Here is a 27,830-nt window from a genome sequence, read left to right as displayed (position 1 = left end):
GCGACTTTCTCTCTCTCTTTTCTTTCTCTCTGTCTCTGGTCAAAATTGAAAAATAATGATAATAAATAAATAATTCTTCTGAAAATTATTTATTTATTGAGACAGAGAGAAATAATGAGAGATGCATCCTCAAGAGAGTATCATTCTCTGATCTTCTTCCTAACCTTCCCAGCTAGCAAAGATCATGGGCATGCATGTATGCACCTGATATATAAGAGATGACCTGAGAACTGAACTCCAATCTCCCAGATAGCTTCCAGTATTGCAGAGCATTGAACTGTTGTGTCACCATGGCTGGGCCTTGTTTGGAGTTCAATCAGCCTCTTGAATCTGTAGCTCTGTGTCTTGCAATAAATTTGGAAAATTTTCAGCCATTATTTTTCAGCCATTATTTTTTCTTTTTTTTGAGAGGTTTTTGCTATAGAATGCGTGTGCTCGCCAGACAGACAGAGACAGATAGAGAGACAGAAAGTGAGAAATCACCCCCCAGGGGAGATGGCCACGCCACAATCCCTTCTCCCCCATTCTCCTCTTGGGATCGTGGGAACACATGCACACGTGCCCAGCGTGAGTTTAATTTTCAGGTAAATTTTGTTTTTGTTTTTGCCACAGGACATGTGTGCTCACCAGAGAGAGACAGTGGGAGGGGAACTGAGAAATCATCCCACAGGGAGGATGGCCATAGTACAAGCTCTTCTCGTCTTGGGATTTGGGCATATATGCAAATGCACCTGGTATGAATTCAAGCTGCTGGGTCCTGTCTCCAATTGTGGTCAGCCATGTGGGAGTCCAGTGCCTTAACTACAACACCTACTGGCCCCTTCAGATGCTTTTTCAGTTCACCCTCTTTTTCCTCTCCCTCTAGGATTCCAAGGACATGAGTATTTGATCTTACATTGTTAAAGGGCACTGAGACTCTGTTAATATTCTTCAGCCTATTTTCTCTCTGTTGTTCATATTAGGTAGATTCTATTACCCTCTGTTTACAGATTCTTTTGTCTCTTCTATTCTCGTTAAGCCCATTCAATGAGTTTGTTTTTAATTTTGTTTATTGTATTTTTCAGTTCTAAAATTTCCATTCAGTCCTTTATATCTTCTATTTCTTTGCTCAGTTTTTCTTTTTGGGGGGAGGGCATATTATCTATTTTTTCATTTGACTCCAATGTGCTTGTAATTGTAGGCTGAATATTTTCATAACGGCTGTTTTAAAATCTTTGTCAGATAATTCTAACATCTCTCATCTGAATATGGCATCAATTGATTGTCTTTTTGCAATCAGTTTGATATCTTTCTCATTCTTGGCATGATGAGTTATATCCAATTGATTTTGGACATTTTGTGTATTAGTTTACAGGACTCTGGATCTTGCTTTCTGTTTTAGCTGGCTTCCTTTGACACCACTCTTGCAGAAGGAGGTGAGGCATTGCCTCGTTATTGCTATGTCAGGATAAAGTCCAGGTCAGCACCTCCACTGATAATACCACAGAGTGGGTGTGTCTTTGTTACTGGAAGGTGGTCAAAGTTCTAACTCTTCATTAGATTTCCTCTGACACCACCCCAGAAGGGGTAGGGGACAGCTCATCACTGCCAGGTGGGGATGGAAGTCTAGGTTCCTCACATGTTTTCCACTGACACAGCGTGTGGGGGCCTTTGTTACCTCCTAGTGGATATGAAGGTCCCAGTTCCCTATTTGTACTTTTCTGAAACCACCTCAGTGTGAGGACCTCTTTACAGCCTGATGATGATGAAAGTTTAGACTTTCCACAAGCCCATTGCTGGCACGTGTGGGGGTGAGGCCCTGGTTTTTCTTAATGTGGTGTTTTGCTGCAATAAAATGATTATTTTCTAAAGGTTTCTATCCATTTGGGCTGCCTCTTTTCTGTTTATTTGGCTAGAGGAAGTAGGCTTTCGTTTTTTGTTTTGTTTTGTTTTTATCTGTGATCCTTGGCATTTCTAAATTGCCTACTCCTTTGGCACTCAGTCTTTGATGTATGAGGTAAAAAGAAAATTAGGGAACTCACCTTTGGGTTGCTTTTAGAGTGCAAGGTCATTAGCCAGTCTGTATTCTTTTTTTTTTTTTTTGGAGAGATTTTCGCTATAGGGCGCGTGCACTCGCCAGACAGACAGAGACATAGAGACAGAAAGCTAGAAATCACCCCCCAGGGGGGATGGTCATGCCGCAATCCTTTCTCCTCCATTCTCCTCTCAGGATCTTGGGCACACAAGCACACACGCCTGGCGTGAGTTTTAAGCCACCGGGTCCGGGACGTGAACTGCGATCGACTACGTGGGAGTCCAGCGACATAGCCATTACGCTAACTGCTGGTTCCCAGCCAGTCTGTATTCTTCTCTCCACCTTTTAGAGTCTCCTTATGTTTGTGTTCCATGCGATGTTTAGGGTTTTTATTTATGCTAATGTGGAGCAATGGGAAAAAAGTACATTTACCCCACCTTACCAGAAGCCTGTATAAACTTTTAGAAAGCTATTTTGCAGTATGGCTTCAGAGTCATAAATGTAGTCATAACCAATCAATCTTAAAAATCTAAGACTGTGGGGGACCAGCAGTTAGTGTAATGGCTATGTTGCTGGACTCCCATGTAGTCGACCGCAGTTTGAGTCCCGGACCTGGTGGCTTAAACTCATGCCGGGTGCGTGTGCGTGCGTGCCCAAGATCCCGAGAGGAGAATGGAGGAGAAGGGACTGTGGGCGTGGCCATCCCCCGGGGGAGGAGAGGTGATTTCTTGCTTTCTGTCTCTTTGTCTCTCTCTGTCTTTCTGGCGAGCGCACGCGCCCTATAGCAAAAACCTCTCACCCCCCCCAAAAAAAAAAATCAAAAAGAAAAGGAATCCAAGACTGTATATTCAGGAATCATCCAAAATAAAGAAACTAAAGGCATGAACATGTTCACTATATCTAATAATGAAAATTAGAAATGACCTAATGACCAGCTGGTGGAGAAAGATTAAATAGCCTTTAAAAGTACAATAATAGGACTAGTCCCATGGCCTCGTAGTTAAAGGGACCATATCTCATAAGGTAGACCTAGTGGTTTGAGTCTTGGCCTCAGTAGCTTGAGAAATATGCCAGTACATGTGTGTGTGTGCATGCCAAAGATCTTGACACAATAAAGAAATGGAGAAGGAATTACAGAATGATCAGACCCAGTTGAGGGATGCTTTCTTCCTCTTCCTTTCTGTAACTCTCTTTCTCTCTTGTGGGTCCATGTGACCTCTGGCAAGTAAAAAATATAATAAACATAAATACAGTTATGAAAATTATGTTGCAGCAGAGAAAAACTGCTTAGCATGCTGTATTAAAAAATAAAGGAAGGGGAGGTCCAGCAGTTGGTGTAATGGCTATGTCGCTGGACTCCCACATAGTCAACTGTGGTTTGAGTCCGAGGCCCAGTGGCTTAAACTCAGGCTGGGCATGTGTGCATGTGTGCCCAAGATCCCAAGAGGAGAATGGAGAAGAGATTGTAGTGTGGCTATCTCCCCTGGGAAGTGATTTCTCGCTTTCTGTCTCTCTTTCTGGTGAGCGCACGTGTCCTATAGCAAAAACTGCCCCCCCATTAAATAAATAAATAAATAAATATAAATAAATAAATAAAATAAAGAAAGAGGATCAGCATTTGGCATAATGGCTATTGCTGGACTCCCATGTAGTTGACCGTGGTTCGAGTCCCAAACCTGGTGGCTTAAACTCACGCCCAGAGCATGTGCGTGCGTGCCCAAGATCCTGAGAGGAGAATGAAGGAGAAGGGATTGCAGTGTGGCCATCCCCTCTGGGCAATGATTTCTCGCTTTCTGTCTCTCTGTCTCTCTCTTTCTGGTGAGTGCACGTGCCCTATAGCAAAACCCTCTAAAAAAAATAAATAAATAAGGGAAGATCTAGAAAAATGGAAAACTGAGAACATTAACATTTAAGACTTCTTTATAGTAGAGAAAAGATACTATTATCTTAAACATAGTACTGTAAGTGACAAATTGGGAAAAATATTTGTTATTTATATTACTTATAGTTGACTAGTATGCCTCATATACACTGAGCTATTAAAAACTAATCAAGGGGACCAGCAGATTGCGTAATAGTTACTGCTTTAGACTCCATGCAGTTCCAGTGCCAGACTTGGCAGGTAGAAACTCACACCAGGCACGTGTGCAGGTGTGCCCAAAATCCTGAGAGGAGACTGGAGGAAAAGGGATTGTGGCACGGCCATCCCTCCTGGGGGGTGATTTCTCACTTTCTGGTTTTCTGTCTCTTTGGTGAGCATGTGCACCCTATAGCAAAAACCTCTCTCAAAATAAATAAATAAATAAATAAATAAATAAATAAATAAATAAATAAATAAATAAATAAATAAATAAATAAATAAATAAATAAATAAATAAATAAATAAATAAATAAATAAATAAATAAATAAATAAATAAATAAATAAATAAATAAATAAATAAATAAATAAATAAATAAATAAATAAATAAAATGTTGTCAGCATCTGCCTGGGATTTAGCTCTACCTAAGAGGAAGCAGAAAGAAAGAGACAAAAATACAGAGCAGCAATGAACACAGGTGGCTTGAGCCTAAGTAGCCCAAGCAACTTGTGCTGCCCAGAGAAACTGGGCTGCTTTATTTATAGGGCAAAGCAACACTACATACGTGTATCTCATGACATTCCATAGATAAATTGACATGTTACAGACAATAAGAAGCAGGTAACAAGTCTATAAGAGCTTAGACATATTGAGCTAGGTGTATCTCTTCGCTACCTCCATATCAAAAAAAAAAAAATCCCAATAAACTTCTTATCTAGTGGAGAGACACCTGCAGGTATGGGGAGGATACTTTCTTGTAAACATCAAAGGGGTATTGATAAGGCTAAAGAATCTTACAGAGGCAGACCAGGGGTTGGACTTTGCTAATTGGGGCCAGGATGTTTCCTGAATTCCATCAGATGTATCTGTTGGAAGGCCCCTAGAAAATTCTATCCTTTAATCTGCTTGCAGTAAGGGTCAAGGGAAGGACAAGTTGCAAGGTTCTGTCATAGCCAAAAGGGACAGGTGATGTTTGCCTAGGGCATGTCCCCACATCCTCAGGGCCTCTCTCCGAACATGTCCCTACAAATAAAGAAAGTTCAGGGCCTAGCTATGGGCGCACACAGTGGTTGACATGGCAACCTTGCAGGCTGAAGGCCACGTGAAAGGTCTGAGTTTGACTCCTGTCTCGCCCTGAAAAGCCAAGAGCACTGGAGGGAAGCCTGTGTTACCAGCTACTGATCATGACACAGCGATACCCTGTCTGGAAAATAAAAAAGATTATCCAACAGAAAAGTAGATAAGAAACATGAACTCAGGAGCCAGTTGGAAGCCTGGGGGTTGAGGTAGCTAACTGCACGATTTGAATCTCAGATCTGGTGGCTTGAGAAGTATGCCAGGCACATGTGCAAACATGCCCAAAATCTCAAGGAGAATGGAGAAGGGATTATGGTGTGACCGTGTTCCATGGGAGGGTGTTTTTTGGCTTTCTGCCCCCATCCCCAATCTTTCTCTGGTGAGCACACTGGCCCTCTGACAACTGGGGTCGGAGGGAAATCATGAAGTAGAAAGGGTATATCATCTTAGTAATAAGGAAAGATACACAAATAAAACAACAATATGCTAATATTTTCACCTCAAAGTTAGAAGTGATGAAAAACATTGATCAAGCTTGGTATTGGTGAGAGCATGAGGAAATAGGTACTCTCATATACTATGAAAGGAGTATAATTTTGTACAACCATTTTGGAGGGAAGCCTGATGAGTATCTACTCTTGCTAGACCATTGCACTTCTAGGAATTTGTCCTACATAGATGAATATGCACGACTCAAAATCAGAGTATTGCTACCAAAAAATGAAAAACAAGACAAATATTCATGAATTGAGAGCTGGTTAAGAAAACTTAGACCAGCTAGTGGCCATGATGTGGCATGGCACATTAGAATATTGAGCTGGAATTAGAATTAGTACAAATAGATACCAAAACCCAAGTGAATGCACATAAATTCTGAGGATTAAGAATGTTACATAATAGTTGGATAACACATTTTAGAGTCAGGTAAATATTTTGATTTTGACTATTTCAAATTTTATTTTTTGTTTCAGTCCACTTTTTAAAAACAGAATTTTAAATTTTTATTTACTATTATTAATTTTTAATTTGACCAGAGAGAGAGAGAAAAAGAAAGAGAGAGAAGGAAAGCGAGAAAGCAAGCTTCCAGATCCAGGACTCAAATAGCAGTTGGCTGGTTAAGAAAACTTAGACCAGCTAGTGGCCATGATGTGGCATGGCACATTAGAATATTGAGCTGGAATTAGAATTAGTACAAATAGATACCAAAACCCAAGTGAATGCACATAAATTCTGAGGATTAAGAATGTTACATAATAGTTGGATAACACATTTTAGAGTCAGGTAAATATTTTGATTTTGACTATTTCAAATTTTATTTTTTGTTTCAGTCCACTTTTTAAAAACAGAATTTTAAATTTTTATTTACTATTATTAATTTTTAATTTGACCAGAGAGAGAGAGAAAAAGAAAGAGAGAGAAGGAAAGCGAGAAAGCAAGCTTCCAGATCCAGGACTCAAATAGCAGTTGGCCATGTGAGAGTCCAACACCGTAATCACATCACCTGTCGGCCCCTCAGTCTGCTTTTTAAGGCTCAGGTACTTCGTGTTACAAACAGGGGTTATTACTTCCTTAATCAGGTTGCTATAATGTACATAATTTCAAAAAGAACCAGAGATAGAGAAACTTTCAAAGTCTGGTAAGAAAGAGCATCCGAGAGCCCACAGCCTAGTGGAGACCATAGCACTAATCAGAGTACCCTTCATGTGGGGGAGAGCAGCTGCTTTTCAGGGTTACCGTCTGCTTACCTGTTTCAGTGCTCTTTTTGTTCATAACAACCCAGGCAAAGAAGAACTATGAGCAGAAATGCCGGGACAAAGACGAGGCAGAGCAGGCTGTCCACCGAAGTGCCAACCTCGTAAACCCGAAGCAACAGGAAAAGGTACCTAGGAGGGCTGGCAACCAAATAAGTCTGAGATTTACAAATATCAGGCTAAGACTCTTAATATAAAATGGACCTGTACTCTAAGCCCCTGGCAAGATCTTCCTTCAGGCTAATAGAGTCCTTTGAACCAGAAAAACCATGGCCATATTTCTAGAGTTGGGAAAGAACTAGAGAAGTATGGCCATGGGAGAGGAATGGGGTAATGAAAGGTGGGAGGTGGTTCTGATTTTTTTCATCTTTCTTCAGAATTCAGCTCATATATTTTTGTAGCCACGCTGCTTCTTGCTTGGGTGGATTATAAATTTAATTTTGTAAAATCTGAATGGAAGATCATCAGCAACAGGCAGGCAGGGCTCTATTTTTAGGAAGATGTAGGAGAAAACACTTTATGGACATTTTCCTAAGGTGATAAAATTAGAAGGCAAGTTGAATAATTTTCTTGTGAAGGAAATGCAGGTGGGACTTGGAACTAGACTTTGTCTCTTTCTAGTCATTGCTTTTATATGGCTTTTGTCTATGGAGACCTGGCCCAGCATTCTTGATCTCTTGTTCTTTTGTGTCCTCACAGCTTTTTGTGAAACTGGCAACTTCAAAGACCGCAGCAGAGGACTCGGGTGAGGGGGTTGCTCCTACTGATGGGTGAGGGTAGGGGGTGGGGTTTATATTATCTTGAATGTGTCTTGGAGAACGGTAGTTTCATATACTTTATAATAATAAAGGATATATGTATATAGCCAAGGATCTGTGGTATAACCAGTAGCATGCTGAAATATGCAGTAGGAAGCCACATGCAACCCTTAGTTTAAATCCCTGGCTGGGTCAGCCTGAAAACGCTGGGTGCGTTTGAATGCCCAAGATTCTGGTGGGTTGGAGGACTAGAGAACTGGAGGACTGGAAGAAGGAAATTGCCCAGTGGAGAGTGCTTCTCTTTCTTACTCTACCCTTGTCTTTTGTGTGCAGAAGCACACACATGTACTCTACTATGATTTTTCTCCTTAAATGAATATGTGGATATACATAGGGACTTCAAAAAGTTCGTGGAAAATTTGTAGCATAAAAAAACTGTGGAGTTTCAATTTCTTTTGTACCAAAATAAACTTGTATTTTAATTTCATTTTTGTATGAACTTTTTAAATATCATCATTATTATGCTAGAGGGCATGTGTGCATGTATGAGACAGGGTGGCACAGGGAACACCTCCTGAAAGGACCTGGTAACATGGCAATATTTTTTCTTCTAGTTCTCCATCCTTTTAGGATCCTGGGTACAGGGACATGTGCCCACTGTGTAAGCCCCTGGAGCCGGGACTCAAACCGTGGTTAGAATCCAGCTTTGTCTGCACAGCCCATAACCAGTACACCATAGATCTAGTGCTCTATGAACATTCTGAAGTACCTTCATATGTATGACTAATAAGATAGCAGAAGGGAAGGAGGAAGAATGAAGGAGGGAGGAAAGAATGGAGGAAAGGAAGGGACAGGAGGGAGTAAAAAAGGTGAGAGAAATCCCTTACCTTTCAGTAGGGTGTATTGAGGATCCCAGAAAGTGAGAGGAAGCAAATAAAGTAGCGGTTTCTGGCTGCTGCCTACTTAGATTTTGCTGCCTTACATGTGAGTTGATGGTGGCAGTGGTCATGCGAGTCCTGCTTTGTAATCAGGTGCACACTCTGGTTTACCGGGGACACCTATCTAACAGCTCATTTCAGCCTCAGTAACTGTTCCCTGCTGTGTAAGAACAGTTGCGTTGCAAGGTTTTGTCCTAACTGAAAGCCATGTCCCAAATTAGTTGTTTGCAGACTTTTAATTTTCAGAATAAAATGCAGGAAAGAAGCCTCTTGTGACTACGGTCATTTAAGAAACCATTACAAGTAAGTTGGTGTCCTTTTAGGGTTGAAGGTAGTAGCTCTCTTTGCATCCCTTATAAGATAATTTTCTTGAAAATGAAAAGTGAAGGGAGCATTGAGACAGACCAATCCTGGCAGAGGTACTTTTCAATTTTCACTCTTCCTTGGAGTATTTCTGGCTCCACAGTTGGTTCAATGTTTAAAGAGAAATTGATATCCTCCCTTGCTTATTTCACAGGATATTAGGAGGATGAGGGATGTAATTAGGTCCTTCCAATGCCCAGAGCTCCTTGGGACCTTGTGAGCTCAACATAGTCCCTTTGTCCTTTCACCATCTGAGATGAACCCTGGGGTGGGTCTGCGAGCTGCTCTCCTGCCGAATTTCTGAACCCAGGTCCCTCTCTCCCATTGCAGACAAAGCATACATGCAGCACATCAACGCGCTGGATAAGGTCCGAGAAGAATGGCAGAGCGAGCACATCAAGGCCTGCGAGGTACCGGAACCGGAAATGGCTCAGGAACGGGTTGGTTCCGCCTGGAACCTGGACAGTCTACTTTGTAGGAACGTCCTGCTAGCTTATTATAGAGCCCTAATTCCCATAGAGTTAAAAAGCTTGAGGGAAAATTAGAAATCAGGAATTTAAGTGATGGATGAAAAGAATTCCCAACAGTTTTCCCGAAATGTCATGTTTTTACCTCCTTTGCATCCTGACTACACTGTTAAATTCTGTTCAAAACTTTCATCTTGTGTTTGACACAGGTGCGAAAATAGCTGAGTCAGTTAATGGTTAATTAAGCAATTATCTTTTAAAACCTTTGCCTGAACTTGCTAGGTTTTAAGGGAAATGCAGACAGTGGACAGACTTTGGAGGCTTCCCTGCCTGGTTTAATTTCTTCACTGCTTCCCTGCATTTTCCATATGAGCTTATGATTTCTTTGAGAAAATGCGTAATTTAGAAATGTCTTCAAGTTTCTGTCACCCTGTCTTCCCATTTTCTTACCTGTTGTTCTCAGTCAGGTCCCAGGATCAGTGCCATGGCACTGGGAACTTGTTAAGAGATGCAGATTCTCAGACCAATCCCAGACCTACTGAATAAGAAACTGGAGGAAGGCCCAGGAGCAGTGTGTTAACAAGCTCCAAATGCTTTTGGTGTGAATTCATGATATTGCTCACGAGTGCTATTCTATTCCATGTGAAACAGTCTATGATAAAATAATGTAATAGCATTACATTACTGTATAATGTCATATAGATAAAAATATTTAGATATGAAATAATGCATTTGCTTCAAAACATTATAGGGAGTAGGGATATAGCTAAAATAAAATTGTTTGTGAGTTGATAAATGTTTAAGTTGGTGATGGGTACTCAAAGATTCATTATAATATTCTCTCTACTATTGTATGTGTTTGAAGTTTTATATTATAAGAAGCTTTAGGATTGGCTTCATTACATAGTGGTAAAGGCAGCCAGATTCCACATGGCTAATTGCGGTTCAAGTCCTGGACCTAGAAGCTTGAGAAACATGCCAGGCCCATGTGCGTGTATGTCCAAAATCCTGAAAGGAGGGAGAAATGGATTAGAGGTTGAGGTGTGACCATCCTCCATGGAAGATGCTTTCTCACTTTCTCTCTCTGTGTCTCTCTCTGGCAAGTGCACATGAAAAAGGAAAAAAAAATGTAATAGTTATGGTATTTAATACTTTAAGAATATATTGGTATATAACATCTACCATTGAATAGAATAGCACTTACTTTGTAGAATAGCTTGATTTTTCAAAAATTGATTTGTTTATATCCAAAAAACCCTATTGTTCAGGCAGTGATTTTTACCTTAAGATTTTATTAAGAAAAATTTAAGTATACACAAAGATAGAAGACAAGAGCCAGAGGCTTTCATGTACCCATTAACCTGCTTCAATAATTTTAACTATCTTGCGAGTCAAATTCATTCATCTGGAGGTAGGAGAAACAGTGTGTTCAGTCTGGGGCCTGAAATGCTGCCCAGATGGAAGTGACCATTAGGCAGTTAGAAATGTCAGCTGGAAGTCAGGTTAGAACACAGGTGTTCAGGGTCATCATTACTTCTTACCTTCAGAACTATATCCAATCCTGTTTGTGTGAATATGATGTTAGAATCCACTTGCATTCTTTGTCTATGATCAGAGTTTATGTGCTTCTTCACTGGTTGGGGAGGGCTTCTCCTAAATTGGGCAATAAACTTACAGATAACTGAGGATGATACTGTTTCTTAAGTCACAGATGGTGTGAATGAATGGACCCTTTCTCTAGATATGTATATACATGGAGTTTATTTTTTGTAGGTGTTTGAAGCTCAAGAATGTGAACGAATAAACTTCTTCCGGAATGCACTGTGGGTGCATGTGAATCAGCTGTCACGGCAGTGTGTCACAAGCGATGACGTAAGTCAGAGACATCCACAGAAGACTGTGGCTCTGTGTGCTGTGTTTGTTAAAGTCAAAGGAATGGTAGGCATTTATTTGTTCACCTCATCGCACACTCCTCATTTGAGACTCAAGAGATAAAGTGACTTGCCTAAGGCCACACAGTGAGTTGACAGAAGAACTCATATACACATGTAAACTGCATGACTCCTAACTTTCTAAATAAAAAATTCAGAGTTAGGGCAGGAAAACAGAGAAGAGAATCCAAATGCAGTTTAATTTATGGAAGATAGAGCTGTCATGACACTAAAGTGTAAGTCCCAGAGACTGCTCCAGTGTGGGATGGAGTCATTCTGGGACAGAACAAAGTCCTAGCAGTCTGACTCATGCACAGGCTAATGGTCACTGCAGTACTCGGAATTTATATCAATAGTCCCAGGGCCATTTAACTTGCACATAGCATCAGTAATCAAGTCCCCTGATCTCTGAGGCACCAAATCAAGTTATCACAACCTTATTTGCTAAGAAATGTCCACCCTCACCTAGATTGGACACTCACTTTAGAATAATAATTAAACACCCAAAACCCCATAGAATTGAATAGAACTTTTTTTTCCCTCAAATTAATTGTCTTTGCTTTTGTGTATGGCATTAATCTTGTGTCATGAGACTTGGTATTTATTTTTTGGTTCCATCAGTATATTTATTAATTTTTCAGCCAAAGTTCTTGTCCTGTTTCAAAGATACACTTCCTATCATCTTTTAGAAAATTTAGGGCCTGCCCCATGGCCTAGTGGTTAAGGGAACTGAATTCCACATGGTCAAACATGGTTCAAATCCTGGCCCTTGAGGCTTGAAAAACATGCCAGGTGCACGCGTGCCCAAAATCCCAACAGGAGGGAGAAATAGAGGAGAAGGGATTGTGGCATAGATACATCCCCAGTAAGGAGTGCATTCTCTCTCTCTCTTTCTGCCTCTCTGGCCAATGCTCATGCCCTCTGGTAATTAAAAAAATTAAAAAGATAATTTAATAACACAAAAGCATCAGAGAATGAAATTTGGAAATGAGTCAGCCATTTGTCGAACCTCCTTTTTTTTAATAGAGAATTTTTTGCTATAGGGCATGTGCGTTCATTGGAGAGACAGAGACAGAAGGCAAGGGGGGATGGTCATGCTGCAATCCCTTTTTCTTCATTCTCCTCTAGGGATTTTGGGCAAGCATGCACCTGTACCCATTGTGATTTTCAAGCCACCAGGTTAAGGACTTGAACCGTAGTTGGTCATGTGGGAGTCCAGCAAGTAACTGCTATGCCATCTGCTGGCCCTGAACCTCTTTTCATAATGAGCCATGTGACAATTTTCCCTGTCATTCCTGTGTCTACTAATTTCTCTTCTTTTTGTTAGATGTACGAACAAGTCCGTAAAAGTTTAGAAATGTGCAGCATTGAGAAGGATATTGAGTACTTTGTGAATCAACGCAAAACTGGACAGATTCCACCAGGTGAGTGGGGCAGTAGGGGTTGATTTACTTAAGCCATACTATTAGTCTTTCTTGCTAGAAGTCATTAAGGTTGAAAGGTGTACCTGCCTCTTACTTTTTTATTTCTTGATAATTCTAGCACCTGTCATGTATGAGAATTTCTACTGCCCCCAGAAGAATGCAGCCCCACCAGGAAAGGCCACAGCCCCTAACTTGGCAAGGTAATCACCAGCCTTTCACATGAACAATAATACCTTTAACAAATGTTTTTATCACTACCAGTCTAAGACATGTTGAACTGGAACATTCAAATCTACCACTGAATTTGGTTAAAGAGATTGCTGGCTCTTTGGAAATAGTGTTTTTAGGACAAATGTTAAATCCATTGACCTTACTAGCAATAGTTCAAGGAGAACTAGCATGCCAGAGGGTGATCATTATTACTCATTTATGACTCTTGTACATTTCTTATAGCCCTCAGAAAGCAGGATTCAGTAAACTGTGGCTCCCTGTGAGTCGAATCTGATCTGCCTCTTTTTGTAGGACCTATTCTGAATAGTTTTCACATTTTTAAGTGGCTGGAAAAAAATGTCAAAAAAATACTCTTTGGTGATACATGAAAATTATATGAAATTCAAATTTCAGTGTTCCCCTGCAAAGGTTCTTGTTAAGTTTATTCATATATTTCTTCTATGAGAGAGACAGGCCCCCTAACAATCTTCATGTCATGATCTATCCTCAGACCCAGTCACACTGGGTCACAGGCAGCTATGTACTTGCTCCTGGCCCCTGGCACATACAAGGAGGCCCAGGATGTTAATCCAGGACATTCCCATGTGATTCCAGCTGCATTGCTACTATGCCACCATCTTGCCCTGCAAAATCGTATTGGAATACAACCACCCTCACTGGTTTATATTTTGTCTATGGCTGATTTCCCACTGGAGTTGAGTAGAGTTATAAGAGAGATAGCATGTGGCCAACAAAAGCCTATATTGCTTACTATTTGGCCCTTAACAGAAAAAGTTTGCTCCTCAAATAAAGGATCCTATAGAAATAGAAACTTCTGTTTCACATAGAGTCAGTCTGAAGACTAGCTGTTGAATTTTCAGTCCAGTTTTAGTAAAGATGGGCAGTGTCTGCAGAGTATTGCATGATCCCCTTCAGTATCTAAGCATGCAAGCATGTTCAGAACCATTACTATAAGTCTGCTGATTCAGTCCTCCAATGAAGTAGGAACTGTTTGTATTTCCTGTTTTTTATATGCTGTTTTACAAGGAGATCAGGAATTCTTGCCTATGCAACTGAGCTGTTAACTGCCAGTCTGGGTTGTGAATCATGGCTCTGTCCTCCTAACCACAGTACCTCCACTCTCTTGGCTTAATCTCAAGTCTGCCTCTTAGATTTCAGTAGATCAGTGCTGAAGATCACTTGCTTCATCTGCACTTTCTTGATCCTCCAGTGTAGAAACCAGATCTTATCAGTATATAATATTCTTGTAGCATGAAATTGAAAATCATGAAAATATCAAGAACTTAAACTGAAAGATGTTTGTTTTTTGTTTCTTATAGAAGAGGACCTCTCCCAGTTCCTAAAAGTTTACCAGGTATGCCACCAGGAAAGATCTTTTGAAATTCACATGTCAGGTTTTCTTTACAATTGGATAGTTAGAATTTTGAAGTAAAGGGAAAGAAGGAATTATATAGAATTAAATTCTCAAGCAAGTGAGTCAATCTTATACTCTTGTTATAATACAACTTATTGCTAAGTGAAATTTTATAGTTGTTGGTCTATTTTATAGATTATTCCAAGAAAATTCAGTTACCGAAGTACTAAGTATTTAAACTTGAACTATGAAAACAGTGGAACCAAACCGTATTAATAGTTCTTTTTGGATTACACAGAAATGTAATTTATAGAAAGCATAGATGTCTAGAAACATGTGACTTAATATTATATATTTTATACTGCCCATAATGGGATATTTCATTAGGTGTTTTATTAGTTTTCTCTGAACTCCTACGGTATGTCAAAGAGACTGTACGTCTTAGCATCTGTTGTTAATTGTACTCCCTGGATAATTACAGGACCCTTGAGAATAAAAATATTTCTTCTGTATTTCTCACAATATCTACATAGTACTGAGAATGGGGTCTTGGTGCTATCATCCACCCTAGGTTCATCCAGCCATGGGTCATGGGCATGCACATGCCTGGCCTCCTCAAGGAGTTCTCCAGATGTGAACCCAGAACCCTTCCATGAAGGTCATCCATGCAGAGCACCACGTTACTGCTGCTGTGTCATTGTTCAGATCCCATTTAAATAGATCTTGTTGCCAGATATATTATCTTTCTACAAAGGAGTAGTCATCTGAATCTTTAAGTGGAATGTTTTGATTTGAAAAGGGCTAAGATCTTATCATGAAAACACAGTAACTTAATGTTCTGTGCTCTGCCCTTTGCAGATAACCCTGATTATTCTTTGGTTGGTGACTACAGTTTGATCTATCAGTAACATCTTTGGTAAGAACTTTTAATTTTCTCATAATTGAGCTGCATTTGAACTGCTGAGTTTCTAAAGCCCATAAAGCTTCTCTATAACACCAGCAAGAAACAGGGCAAGAAAGGCTGGCATTAGGCTGGCACACTGGTGGACATGGGGTTCCCTCAGAATGGCCTCTCTGGATACTACAACTAGAAGTGGACTGGAGAGGGTATTTTTCCCTTAATTTATTATTCTTTAACTCTGTGTCTGCTCACATTAAGCTCTTTTGTACTATTACACTCCTCTAATTAAGAAGTGCTCTGGAGACCAGCAGGTGGCATGGTGGTTAAGGCGCTAATTACTACTGCATGGCTGACCATGGTTCAAGTCCTGGACCTGGTGGCTTGCTTTCTTGCTTTCCTTCTCTCTCTTTCTCTGTGTGTCTTTCTCTGGTCAACTTAAAATAAATGCATTAATAAATAAAATAAAATAAATAATTTTTAAAAAAGAAATGCTCTCAAGTGAAACACACATGATTCTTGCTATTAAAAGTATTTAGCTTTTAATGGAAAGAAAAGTGAGGGCAAGCCCAGTTGGTAACATACTAGAGTGCAGTTCTTCAAGCCACATGCTGACTGCAGTTGGCCTGGCTGGCTTGTATACATGCTGGGACATGCTCACACGTCAGAATTCTGATAGACTGAAGGTCTGGAGGAAAGGGCTTGCAGCGTAACTGGGCCCTGTGGAGCATGCCTTCCTTTTTATTCATGGGAAGGGATAGAGTCTTGATTAGAGGCAGAGAAGGAACATGGTAAATTGGTGACCTGGGATTCAAAGGTGAAGCCTGCTTTCTGGAATGCTGTGTAATTGATGCCTACTGCCCAGGGCATTGGCAGTCCCAGTCCCAAGTGTTTCTTTTTACCCTTGACCTCTTCCATCTACCTGTTTGGGTAAGCTACATATTCTATTTAATATGAGGAAACTTTAATAAAGCTTGTGGAGTTTATTTTAGTACAAAAAATGTGAAATCCATGAATCATTTTTTCATAATATGCATTTTATATAACGTTTTTTTTTATGAGAGATTTTTGCTGTAGGGCACACGTGCTTGCCAGAAGGACAGAAAAAGAGAGACAGAAAACGAGAAGTCATCCCTCAGGGGAAATGACCATGCCACAATCCCTTCTCTATTCTCCTCTCAGGATTTTGGGCCGTCATGCACACACGTCCAGCGTAAATTTCAAGTCACCAGGTCCAGGGATTCAAACTGCGGTTGACTACATGGCAGTCAAGCAATGTAACCATTACACCACCTCCTGATCCCTTACATGAACTTTTTGAAGGCCTCTCAGAGTAGCTATTAACCCAATGATTCCAGCTCCTTAAAGTCCAAGAATACAATGACTAGAAAACATTAGTGCCAATATACTTACTTTCAAGTAAAAGAACCGTATCTTTCAAGTTATAGAATTTTAGTTTCTGTGCTAGCTCAATGAATCAGGGATTCATGACTGAATTCCAGAGAATTTTAAAGGAGAGCCTAGCTCAGTAACTTAGCAACTTATCACAACATTTCAAATGGTTGGAACACGGCTGGCCTTGCAGTGCATTGATTAAGAGAGCTGAGTCACACATGGCCAACCACCTTTTGAATGTTACCCCAGTGGCTTGAAAAACATGCTGGGTACATGCATATGTGTGCCCTAAATCCTGACAGGAAGGAGGAATGGAGGAAAAAGGATTGTGGCATGGTCATGCCCCATGGGGGATGGTGCTCTTTCCCTCTTTCTTTCTCACTCTCTCTTGGGTGAGGACATGTGTCCTCTGGCAATAATAAGAAAGAAAAAAGAGGCATGACACCTTAGCTCTAATGGCGTGTTGAGTATCCATCGCGTGTTGAGCAAGAGATAGCAGTGAATGAGGCAGACTGTGCCATCCACGGGGAAGACAGATAACCAAACTGAAAGTTACCACAGTGTGAAAACTGCTGGGATGAAGGAAGTAAAGAACAAAGAAGGTCTCCCAGATACACATCTCTCAAAGAAAAGGGAGGAAAGCAGTTATTTCAGAGATAAGGGCAATGAAGATGTTCTGCTGAGAATCTACCCTGCAAAAAAAGGCAGGACAGAAGAAGACTGAGTTCGCCATGAAATCTGAGACCTAGTGATTTTGGAGATAAAAGCACTGAAGATGTTCTGCTGAGAATCCACCCTGGTAGACCCCTGTCTCCATCTCTGTATCTCTCTGTCTCTTTTTGACTTTCTGTCTCTTTTCATTGTTTTCTAATTTAAAAAAAAAGACTTTTTTAAGGGAAAGTATTTTCTAGGCTCTGAAGTCTTCCTTTATCTTGGTAATAATCCCCTCCTCTTTTCCCTCACAACTAGACAAAAAAAGGCAGGCCAGAAGAAGACTGAGTCTGCCATGAGAGCAGAGATCTAGTGATTTCATTTATTGCTTTTTATAATTAACAAATAAATCATTTCTGTTTGCTTTATCCATTTTTCTCTTTTTTTCTTTCTCTTTTTCTCATCCTTTTTTTTTTTTTTTTTTTTAACCTCATCACTTCACTGCTCAGCTTCCATCTACTGAGTGTCTAGACAAGTTTAAATGAAATGTTGCCAAATCTGAATACTATTTGGGTCCTCATATTCCTCAACTCCCACCAAATCTGTGTTACAAAGGGAGAACAATGCAATGCCAAAAGTTTGCAGACCACCACATCCTCCTGTGTGCTTCTGATTGTTCAGATTTATCTTCTAGAACTAGGAAGAAACGGATAACCCATCAGATGACTAGAAATCACCACAGGGTCACAAGAAATATGTGAAACCAAAAAATATCTTTCTCCCCCAAGGGAAGAGAATAACTTTTCTTCATCCACAGATAGTACAATGGAAATCATGGAAATGTCTGATAAACAATTTAGAGCATTCATAGTGACAAAACTAACAGAGATGGAAGAGAAGAGGGACAATGAACACCAGAAAAAAAAAGCTGATGAGTCCCAGGAGGTGAGGAATTTCTTGCAAAAGCTGAAAGAGGATATACACACCATAAAAAAAGAGTCAAATGGAACTGTTGGAGATGAGGGCTATAATACAGGAAGTCAAAACCTTCTTTGACAGTATTAAAAGCAGACTAGATCATACACAAAACAGAATCTCAGATGTAGAAGACAGGATCACTGGACTAGTAAAATCCACCACGAAGCCTGAGAAAATAGCCCAAAAAATGAGAATAATATATGAGAAATACTAGATACCATTAAACGTCCAAACATCTGGATAGTATCCCAGAAGGTGAAAAGACTAATAAGGGCATTGACAATCTATTCCATGAAATCCTGGAAGAAAACTTCCCAAAGCTAGAGAGACATTCAAAGATCCAGACCCAAGAAATACAAAGGGCCCAAATAAGATCAACTCAAGAAGATCTTCTCCAAGACACATGATAGCCAGATTGACCAAAACCACAGACAAAGACAAGATACTCAGACTAGCAACAGAGAAATGTCATATTACCTACAAAGGATATCCCATCTGGCTAACAGCAGACCTGTCATCAGAAACAATATGAACAAGGAAAGAATGGGAAAATATATTCAAAGGTGTTGAGTGAAAAACAATTTCAACCAAGAATACTATATCCAGCAAGGTTATCCTTCATATACGGGAAGAGAAGACAAGAACATTCTCAGATAAACAAAACCTGAAAGAATTTACCAATACCAGACCAGCTCTCCAAGAAATTCTGAAGGGAGTACTATCCCAGGAAAACCGAAGTCAGACACACAGAAATGAGTTCTAAAACAGCTTAATGGTAGGGACAAGTACAGAGTTGAATGTTATCTTCTGAATTTAAACAGAGAGATTGGACCACAGCAGAAGATAAAGTACATGAGCTTGAACTGGTGAAATAGAATTTTATGACTTTTTACTAATACATTACTGACCTTCTATGCTTTATTTCCCAGTGTTAAGGAGTTTTGTCTTTTCTTAAGTTGTGGACAAATCTATGTACCTACTATTCAAACAGAATCCTAACCTTTTTCCTGGCTTTAGGTATTAAGCAAAGTTTGCTTAACATTTTTTGATTTTGATTTATTAAAGCTAAAACTGCCTTTCTTTACATTAAAAAGTATATTTAAAAAATACCTATTTGATAACCACAGTAAGCTATATAGCCTCAGCTATGTGCTATTTTATAGTATATTCATTCTATCCACAGAGTTTCATGCCTAAAGTCAACTTTTGTTCACAGATATGTATATATCAGCTGAACTTACTATTGAAAGTATTTAAATTAAGATATTATGTAAATCAATACAATGTGGGAAAGAATGAAATAGATAATTATTCATTGATGATAACATGTATGTTTAAGCCACTCTACAGTGTATTCTGGCTGGAAAATTGCATTTTGTATGCAGTGGTGATGTCCAGTGAAAGTATGTAAAATAAATAAAAATAAATAAAAAAGAAAAAGAAAAAGAGAAAAGAAAAAGAAATAGTTGAAATGAAACTTTGGAATTGAAATTTTTTTTTTGGAGATGTTTTTGCTATAGGGTGCGTGCACTCGCCAGAAAGAGAGAGAGAGAGAGAGACAGAAAGCGAGAAATCACCCCCCCCAGGGGGGATGGCCATGCTGCAATCCCTTCTCCTCTGTTCTCCTCTCGGGATCTTGGGCATGCACGCACACATGCCCGGCGTGAGTTTTAAGCCACAGGATCCAGGACATGAACCGCAGTCGACTACGTGGGAGTCCAACGACATAGCCATTACTCTAACTGCTGGTCCCTTGGAATTGAAATTTAAACAGAATTAGGAATTTGTGATTTGTTCAGCAGTTGTTGATTTTAGTTGCTAAATTGTCCTATTTTAATTCTAACATGTTTGAGTAGAGAAAGATTGTAATTTTTGAACTTCAAAGTATATGTATCAAAAATGTAGATGGGACCAGCAGATGGTGTAATGGTTACATGACTGGACTCTCATGTAATTGACCAAAGTTTGAGTCCTGGACCTAGCAGCTTAAAACTCACGCCGGGTACATGTGTATACATGCCCAAAATCTCAAGAGGAGACTGGTCATCCCCCCCTGGGGCGGGGGGTGATTTCTTGCTTTCTATCTCTCTGGCAAGTGCATGTACCCTTTAGCAAAAATTGCTAAAAAAAAAAAAAAGTAGATATATGTATTATTTACTATTAAAGAAATGCAATTAGGAGTGAGTATTGATGTACATGGCTCATTCAAATGAAATTTGTTATTTTCTTTTAGGAAAAAATAGAAAAGCTTTTTCCAGATACTGCTTCTATGGTATGGAAAGAGACACCCAGAGCAGCAGAGTCTATACCCAAATTTTGTCAGTCATGAAGATGTTGCAAACTCTTGCTGTAATTTTTTGATATTTCAGATTTGTGATAGACATTTAGTTCAACTTATGCTACTTGAGTTCTGCAGTTTTTTGAGGAAATTTACAAATTGCCCCAGACTGAAGAATTATTTTTTCCCAGTCACATAGCAAAGGATCCAATGGATTGTGTTTTCTGCTTGGGAAGGAGGAAAGTCTCTTGATTCAGAGTGTTAACTTTTGGGACAGCAGAGGTGGCCACAGAAGAAGAAGCTCCGTTGGCTTTGAGCAGCACAGCTATGGGATTTCTACAGCGACACACATGTTCAGTAGTGCAAGATTTAAAATTACCCTTCTTTTTGACTGGAAGACTTAGAAGCCATCTGGTTGCACTTTCTCATTTTACAGATGAGGAAATGAAGTCTAGAAGTGTGAAGTCAGCTTCTGATTGGGGACAGAAGCAGAAGTAGGGTGTGAGCTCATTCCACGTCGCCATTCTTCTAACTGTTCCTGAAGCTGCAATGCTCATGCTGAAATTTAAGATGTCAAATATTTTTGCCAGCACTTTTCTTTTTTTCAGTTGGGAAAATCACCAAGGTTAAATGTCAGATTTATTTTTATAAGGATCACTGTGTGTACTGAATATAGAGCAGCATATTAATCTAACCTAAGAAGCCATCGATTATAAAATATGCCATTATTTTCTGTACCACCTGAAGTGGGAATGACAGGGTTGCCAATTAACTTGTAACAGGTCATTAATGGTCAAACCCATTCAGATTTGAGATGCTAAAGTGTGAAAAAAAGTATACCCTAGAATTAATGAAATGTGTTATTTTGTCTCTATTCTGCAAGATAATTGTAGAATTACAAAGCCAATCCGAGATCTTAATGGGGAACATCTTTCCTACATCTTGGAATCTTTCACAAAGATCCTTTCACAAATATGTGGGTCTTCCTTTGTCACCACCAAACAGCAGGAAGTTACAACAGTCACACTCTGTGATAAAACAGTATATTTTAATTAATGTCAAGTTAAAATATTCAGTATGTTGTAAAATTGTGTCACCACAAAAAAATATATTTTCCTCTCCTTCGTGCAGTAACTGTCCCAGAACTATGGACAGATTGACTGAAAGAAGATTGACCATTTCTCCTCTTTAATCTAACATGCTACCGAATATGATGGCTTCTTGTCATGACAGGAAACTTACATCAGCTGGATATCCTATTGAGAAACTGAAGTTTGCAAAGGGCCATTGACTTCCCCAAACTGAATGAGCTCAGGAAATTTTCCTTCTCACTCGGAACTTTCTATTTTTACATATGTTATTTATTGTTGGCAATTCCTCAGGGATTTCGCTTTTCTCTCTGTTGCTCATTGTAATTGACGTAAAGTGTTTTATGAATGGGAAAGTAGTACTTTTTATTTTATTGCTCTTTCCATTTGATATAAAGTAAAATAAAGGTTCTTGGTGATTCAGGATTTATTTTGCGTTTTTGTGTTAACCATCTGTATTCCAAGGTTTATTAGACCCCTTGTCACATCTGTAATTGTTAGACTACAGCAAGACAAACTGCTGGTCAGCGAGGCCAAGTGGAGAGGGTGCTGTGCCACCTGCTACTATCCCTTTCCATGTCAGTTACAACGTTATTTCCTCTGTGAGTCACCATCCAGACTAGGTTGGATCCTAATTCTGTATATCCTCTGCATCCACCCCCATTTTCCTTATTAGATGATTCACGCTTGAACTGTTCAAAGTCTCTCTTTCCTTCTAGACTGTGACCTACATGAGAGTAGTCCTGCCATATCCCTAGCACCTGCTACACAGGAGTAATGTGATAGAAACAGTGGCCTATAAGAAAACATTCCTAGGGAAACAACCACTTGTAAGACAAATAAGGAGTGTGAAGGGAATGAAGTTGGTCAAGTGAGTATATGTGTTAAATTCAGTACATGGGAGCCACTCCATAGATGTTAGCATATTAATTTGGGTTTCACCCCTGAAATAAAGATTTCAGTCCAAGTATAAGGAAACTTCAAAACATTCATGGAAAAATAGGATTAAAGTATGAATTTATTTTGGTTCAAAAGTTATTGAAATCCATGCATAGTCATTTAAAATATGCATTTTCATAAACTTTTGAAGATCCCTTATAGTTTTTCTGGGAGGTGATCCCAGCAAGCAGTAGGATAGAAGTGGGGAAGTGAGACAGGGAAGGAAGGAAGGCAAAAAGCATGATTATCAACATGGTGGGCAACTGGAATTGAATCCAGTTGGGGACTCCTAGGGAACAATGTAAAACACACACCTCAGAGATAGCTCGCCTAAGGGGTGAGAGAGCTGGGCTATTTATTCACCAACTCTTACCAGCCACTGTTGAGAGCTCCTCTCAGGTGGCATTAATATCCTGGCACTTCTGGGCTGCCTTGAACACTGACAGAGGGGGTTCCAGTAGTCAGTGTGTCTGGCAGGGACTCAATGCCTGGCAGTTGGAAGCTGGGCTGGTATTTAAGGAAATGGTTGATACTGAGGGCATGTGGTTTGGGTGCTGACAGCATCTGACCTCCACATGGCACAGATCCTCCTGTGTCCCTCATTTGGCAAATACTTATCAAAATTCAAAATGAGAAGGTAGCCCAGCTGTGGTGGGACACACTGCTGTGATGTTGTGCTCACAGGCTGGGGCCACGGGAGAGGTCCAGTCTGGTTCCCAATCCAACGTAAAGGCCAGGTGTGGTAGCATGCACTCGGAATGCCAGCTGGTGAGGGAAATGTTGGATGGCCTAGTTCTTCTCAAATTCCCCATCTGTGCCCCACATTAATTTTACTCCATCCTGTCATTAGTTCTTCCAAAAACACACACACAGGGCAAGCTACAGTCCTTGTGCAGCAGATGGTTCTAAGTCCATGACTGATACATGCATGTCATCTCCCTCTACCACCCTGTTACGGGTGAGCCACCCCTCCACCCCACCCCCCCAATATATTCAAGTTCCAACCCTCAGTACCTCAGAATGTGACTGTGTTTGGTGATAGTGTCTTTTTTTGGTGGGGGAGGGGGTTACAGAGCATGTGCACTTGCTGAAAGAAAGAGGGAGAGAGGAAAACGAGACATCATCCCCCCCACCCCCGGGGGATAGTCATGCCAATCCGTTCTCCTGCATTTTCCTCCTGGGATCTTGGGCACATGTGCACATGTGCCTGGTGCAATTTTCAAGCCACCAGTTTGGGGACTCAAACTGCAGTCAGCCATGTGGGAGTCTAGCAATGTAACCGCTATGCCATCTGCTGGTCCCAGTGATAGTATTTTTAAAGAAATAAGTAAGTTCAAGTGAGGCTTTTGAGATGGGGTCTTAATCCAGTACATCCAGTGTCCTTACAAGAAGAGGAGGAGATCCACGGGTATGTGTGTCTAGAGGATGACCACATGAAGATGCAGCAAGCAGGTGGCCATCTGCCACCTTCAAGTCAGGTGAGAGCCCGTTGGAAACCACTCTGCTGACACAGTGATCTGCTTGCTCTTAGACTTCCAGCCCCAGAATTGTGAGAAAATAAACTTGTTCCAGTCACTGTCTCTGGTAATTTGTCATGGCAGCCCTAGGAAACTAATGCACATACCTTGTAGAATCCCCTTACAGTTGGCTAGGTCTGCTGTCTAGGTTTCTAGATTGGTGGGGTAATCTGGACCATCATCTCCATTGGGTCTTAGCCTCTGCTTATCAGGTCTTGTTAGAACCTATTTGTTGAAATTTCCTATTTATGGTTGTCACAAGACATGGGAACGCAGATACACCCCAGTGACGCTCCTGAGTTCCATATGTATTTCTCCGAGCTGCCATCCCTGTCTCTTTTACCTCATGATAATCACTTACTTCTGCCCAGATACTTACTCCTTTCTTTACATGCTTGTCTCCTGGAGCAAGGAATCGAAATGACCATGCATTGGCTATAGCTTTAGTGGAACACTTTCTAGGTCCCTTGGTATATATATTCTCTGACAATCCCCTGGAACCAGGAACTCTAGACAAGCAGATCCTCAATGGAAGGGATGGAGAGCACAAGTTCCCCCAGGGGGTTGAGGGAGAGAGACTACTATGGCAGTCTACTCTACCTCCTGGTTCCCAGACCTGTGTTTCCCACCTATTGGAATCCTGATATTCCAATGGAGCTGGTAGAATATTGTGGCGAAATAAGCACCTCATCTTTGAGGTCATTGCTCTGCAAAGTTTCACTCTCAAGCTGCTGCACCTTCAAGGTCCCATTCTAACATTTTACCAGGACTGCAGATTCTAGAGGATGTGGGAGATAGTATGCAAGGGGGCCCCACAGAGATTTGAGCACAGTCGTACCACCTTCACTGTAAAGTGAATCTCTTAGTGGAAGGTGTGCATTCTCAGTGGGTTCAGTATTGCTCTAAAGGGTAGGTGAAAATTAGTTCTTGATAGGCAAAATATATCTTACTCTTTTTACACATAAAGCACAGATAGATACACATGCAGTGGATAAACAAAGATCCAATATATCTGTACTAACAAAGATCCAATATATCTGTACTATTAAAATTTTATGGGGATGGAGACCAGCAGTGGGCGTAATGGCTATGTCACTGGACTCCCATGTAGTCGACCATGGTTCAAATCCTGGACCCGGTGGCTTAAACTCACGCCAGGCATGTGTGTGAGCGTGCCCAAGATCCTGTGAGGAGAATGGAGGAGAAGGGATTGCGGTGTGGCTATCCCCCCTGGGGAGTGATTTCTCGCTTTCTGTCTCTGTCTCTGTCTGTCTTTCTGGTGAGCGCATGTGCCCTATAACAAAAACTTTTCAAAAAAAATTTATGGGGGTCGCAGTTAGAAAAAAAAGTCTACAAATATATCTTCTAAATAGGAGGCTATGGGCAGGAGGTTCCATAGGGGAGTGATAATGAAAAACAATTTGAGAAACACTGGTTTAGGGTAATGCTGTGTGGCATTCCATAATGACACATCAGGCACTCTATAAACCTTGGATAGTGATGCTGGCCAAGACACTGCAGGAGGAAAAGGCAAACCCACTCTTGGACCTAATCCCATTAGAGAGGAATCTTTGCCCCTTCCAGGGTGGAAGAGGATTGATGAAATTAATTTACACTAAGTGATTGGTGGTCTCTCTGAGGGATAGTAACGTGTTTAGGAGTCAACCTCAGATTCAGGTCTAAGTGATGAGGCACTCAGTGGTAATAGCTAGGCGGGGGTTGGTGAGTGGAGTCCCTAGTCCCCAATACTTCCACATGGCTACTCTGTTCATGGGCCCACTGAGAAAGCACTGGGATGACCCAGGATGGAGACCAGCTTACTCCACTGGATGAATCATCCTATATTCCTGGATGTTCTGCATCTCCACTGTGATGATTATTCTTTATGGGCATCGATCCACTCACACGCTTCTTCCTTAGATCATTTGTCTTCAGTCTTCTAGTCGTCTTCTCTGACTAACCAATCAAACCATGTGCCACTGCCCAGAAGGTTATGTATGTATGTACCTTGGGCCATGTCTCTGTTCATCACAAATTGGTGACCGGTGGACTGCCTGATGCATGGCCCATTGGGAGTCTCCCATCACTACTGCTTTTCAGTCATTATGGAGAGAGCCACGCATGGCAGCAGTCTACCTAGACTGACAACAATCACCATATGGAGCAGACCTATCCTCAGACTAGGCCAGAGTTCTTTTTCTTTTCCATCAACTGGGTTGCAATATACCTTTAATGAGGCCACAGGGATGAGCTGAGGGAGAGGCAGAGATATAACAGAGGAAGGTGATGGCCTGCTTGGGTAAAATACCTGTGCTTTCTGCATTTACTCAGGTCCAATCCAGAATATACCATTTCCATTGTATGATGGATTATTGATATGCCTGCCCAATCTATGACTCAGGAGATATGAATAAATACAAAAACATCATGACTTCTTTTATTTTTCAGGTTTATTTTACAATTTTACAAAGTGCATCTCTTTAAATGTGGCCACATGGGGTCAGCAAGTAGCATGGTGGTTGAGGGCATTGGACTCCCACATGGCCAACCATGGTTTGAGTCCTGGACCAGGTGGCTTGCTTTCTCACTTTCCTTCCCTCTCTCTATCTCTCTCACTCTGTCCTTTTATGGTCAAATTTAAAATGAATAACTAAATAAAGTTAAATAAAATAATTCTTAAAAAATAAAGTTAAATAAAAATATTTTTAAAAATAAATAAATGCTGCCACAACACAGGGGCTTCCTGGCTATTTCCCAAATAACCCGAACCCGTGATTGTCTAACAACAGTTAATAACAACCGATCTGCTCCAGAGTCCTTAGAACTCTTTGCCTCATTTTTTTCAAATGTCAGTGATGCTGCCTAAGCGCTTCCACCTGAATGCCTCCTGAGGCGAGGCTGCGGTAACTATGAAGCTTGCTTTCCCGGCAAGCTATTTGTCTCAATAAACTGAAAGAACTAAAGTGATTCTCACAATTTTAAAATGTATTTAGTAATCAAGAATGATGAAAGAATGTCTTGTAAGGTCATGTATAGGAAGTGATGTTTCTTCATGTATAGGAAGGGATGTTTCTGTAGCTTGGGTGACTTCTTGGAAATCACCTGTAAAATGTTTCTTTAATAGAAAATTGCCACCAGATGGCGACAGAGACCCTAGATGGAAGTGTTTTTAAGGAGGTTTAAGAAAGGCCAACTCTTGGGTTTCACAAGCACTGCTCCAGGTACTGGCTTTTGGATCATAGTCATATTTAATTTGAGAATGTCATAATATAATCTGTGAATTAAAATATACTCCTTTTATGAAAGACTGTTTCTCATGAGATTAACAAGTATTTAAAATGTTCAATGTTGCAGTAAAGATTAATTGGAGGGAAATTTGGCAAATATTTATCAACATTAAAAATGTGAATTCAGGGCTAGTAGATGGCATGGTAGTGAAGGCACTGGATTCCAATATAGCCAACAGCAGTTCAAGTTCTAGACCTGGTGGCTTGCTTTCTCACCTTCCCTCTCTATCTCTGGTGAGTGCACATACCCTACAGCAAATTAAAATAATAATAAGTGAAATTAAATCAACAATTTAAAAAAAGTGTGGGACCACCAGGTGGTGTGGTGGTTGAGATGCTGGACACTCCCACATGGCTGATGACAGTTTGAGTCCTGGACCTGGTGGCTTGCTTTCTCACTTTCCCTTTCTC

The 27,830-nt window shown here is 40.5% G+C and overlaps 1 protein-coding gene across 1 annotated transcript in view; it reads left to right on the top strand.

Annotated features, from left to right (window-relative positions):
- Nucleotides 1–22,100, top strand: part of PSTPIP2 (proline-serine-threonine phosphatase interacting protein 2) — a 120,661-nt gene extending 98,561 nt beyond the window's left edge. The window contains exons 7-15 of the mRNA XM_006144409.3: nucleotides 6,952–7,050; nucleotides 7,622–7,667; nucleotides 9,312–9,391; nucleotides 11,222–11,320; nucleotides 12,707–12,803; nucleotides 12,922–13,003; nucleotides 14,354–14,388; nucleotides 15,247–15,304; nucleotides 20,544–22,100. Of these exons, the coding sequence (XP_006144471.1) occupies nucleotides 6,952–7,050; nucleotides 7,622–7,667; nucleotides 9,312–9,391; nucleotides 11,222–11,320; nucleotides 12,707–12,803; nucleotides 12,922–13,003; nucleotides 14,354–14,388; nucleotides 15,247–15,296 (588 nt within the window). The 3' untranslated portion in view covers nucleotides 15,297–15,304; nucleotides 20,544–22,100. The remainder of the gene's footprint in view (nucleotides 1–6,951; nucleotides 7,051–7,621; nucleotides 7,668–9,311; nucleotides 9,392–11,221; nucleotides 11,321–12,706; nucleotides 12,804–12,921; nucleotides 13,004–14,353; nucleotides 14,389–15,246; nucleotides 15,305–20,543) is intronic.
- Nucleotides 22,101–27,830: the final 5,730 nt, after the last annotated feature.

Source organism: Tupaia chinensis, unplaced genomic scaffold (assembly GCF_000334495.1).
Source record: "Tupaia chinensis unplaced genomic scaffold, TupChi_1.0 Scaffold000119_1, whole genome shotgun sequence".
Taxonomy (NCBI): Eukaryota; Metazoa; Chordata; class Mammalia; order Scandentia; family Tupaiidae; genus Tupaia; species Tupaia belangeri.
Note: the sequence above shows the minus strand (reverse complement) of the source record. Positions and strands in the feature narration are given on the sequence as shown.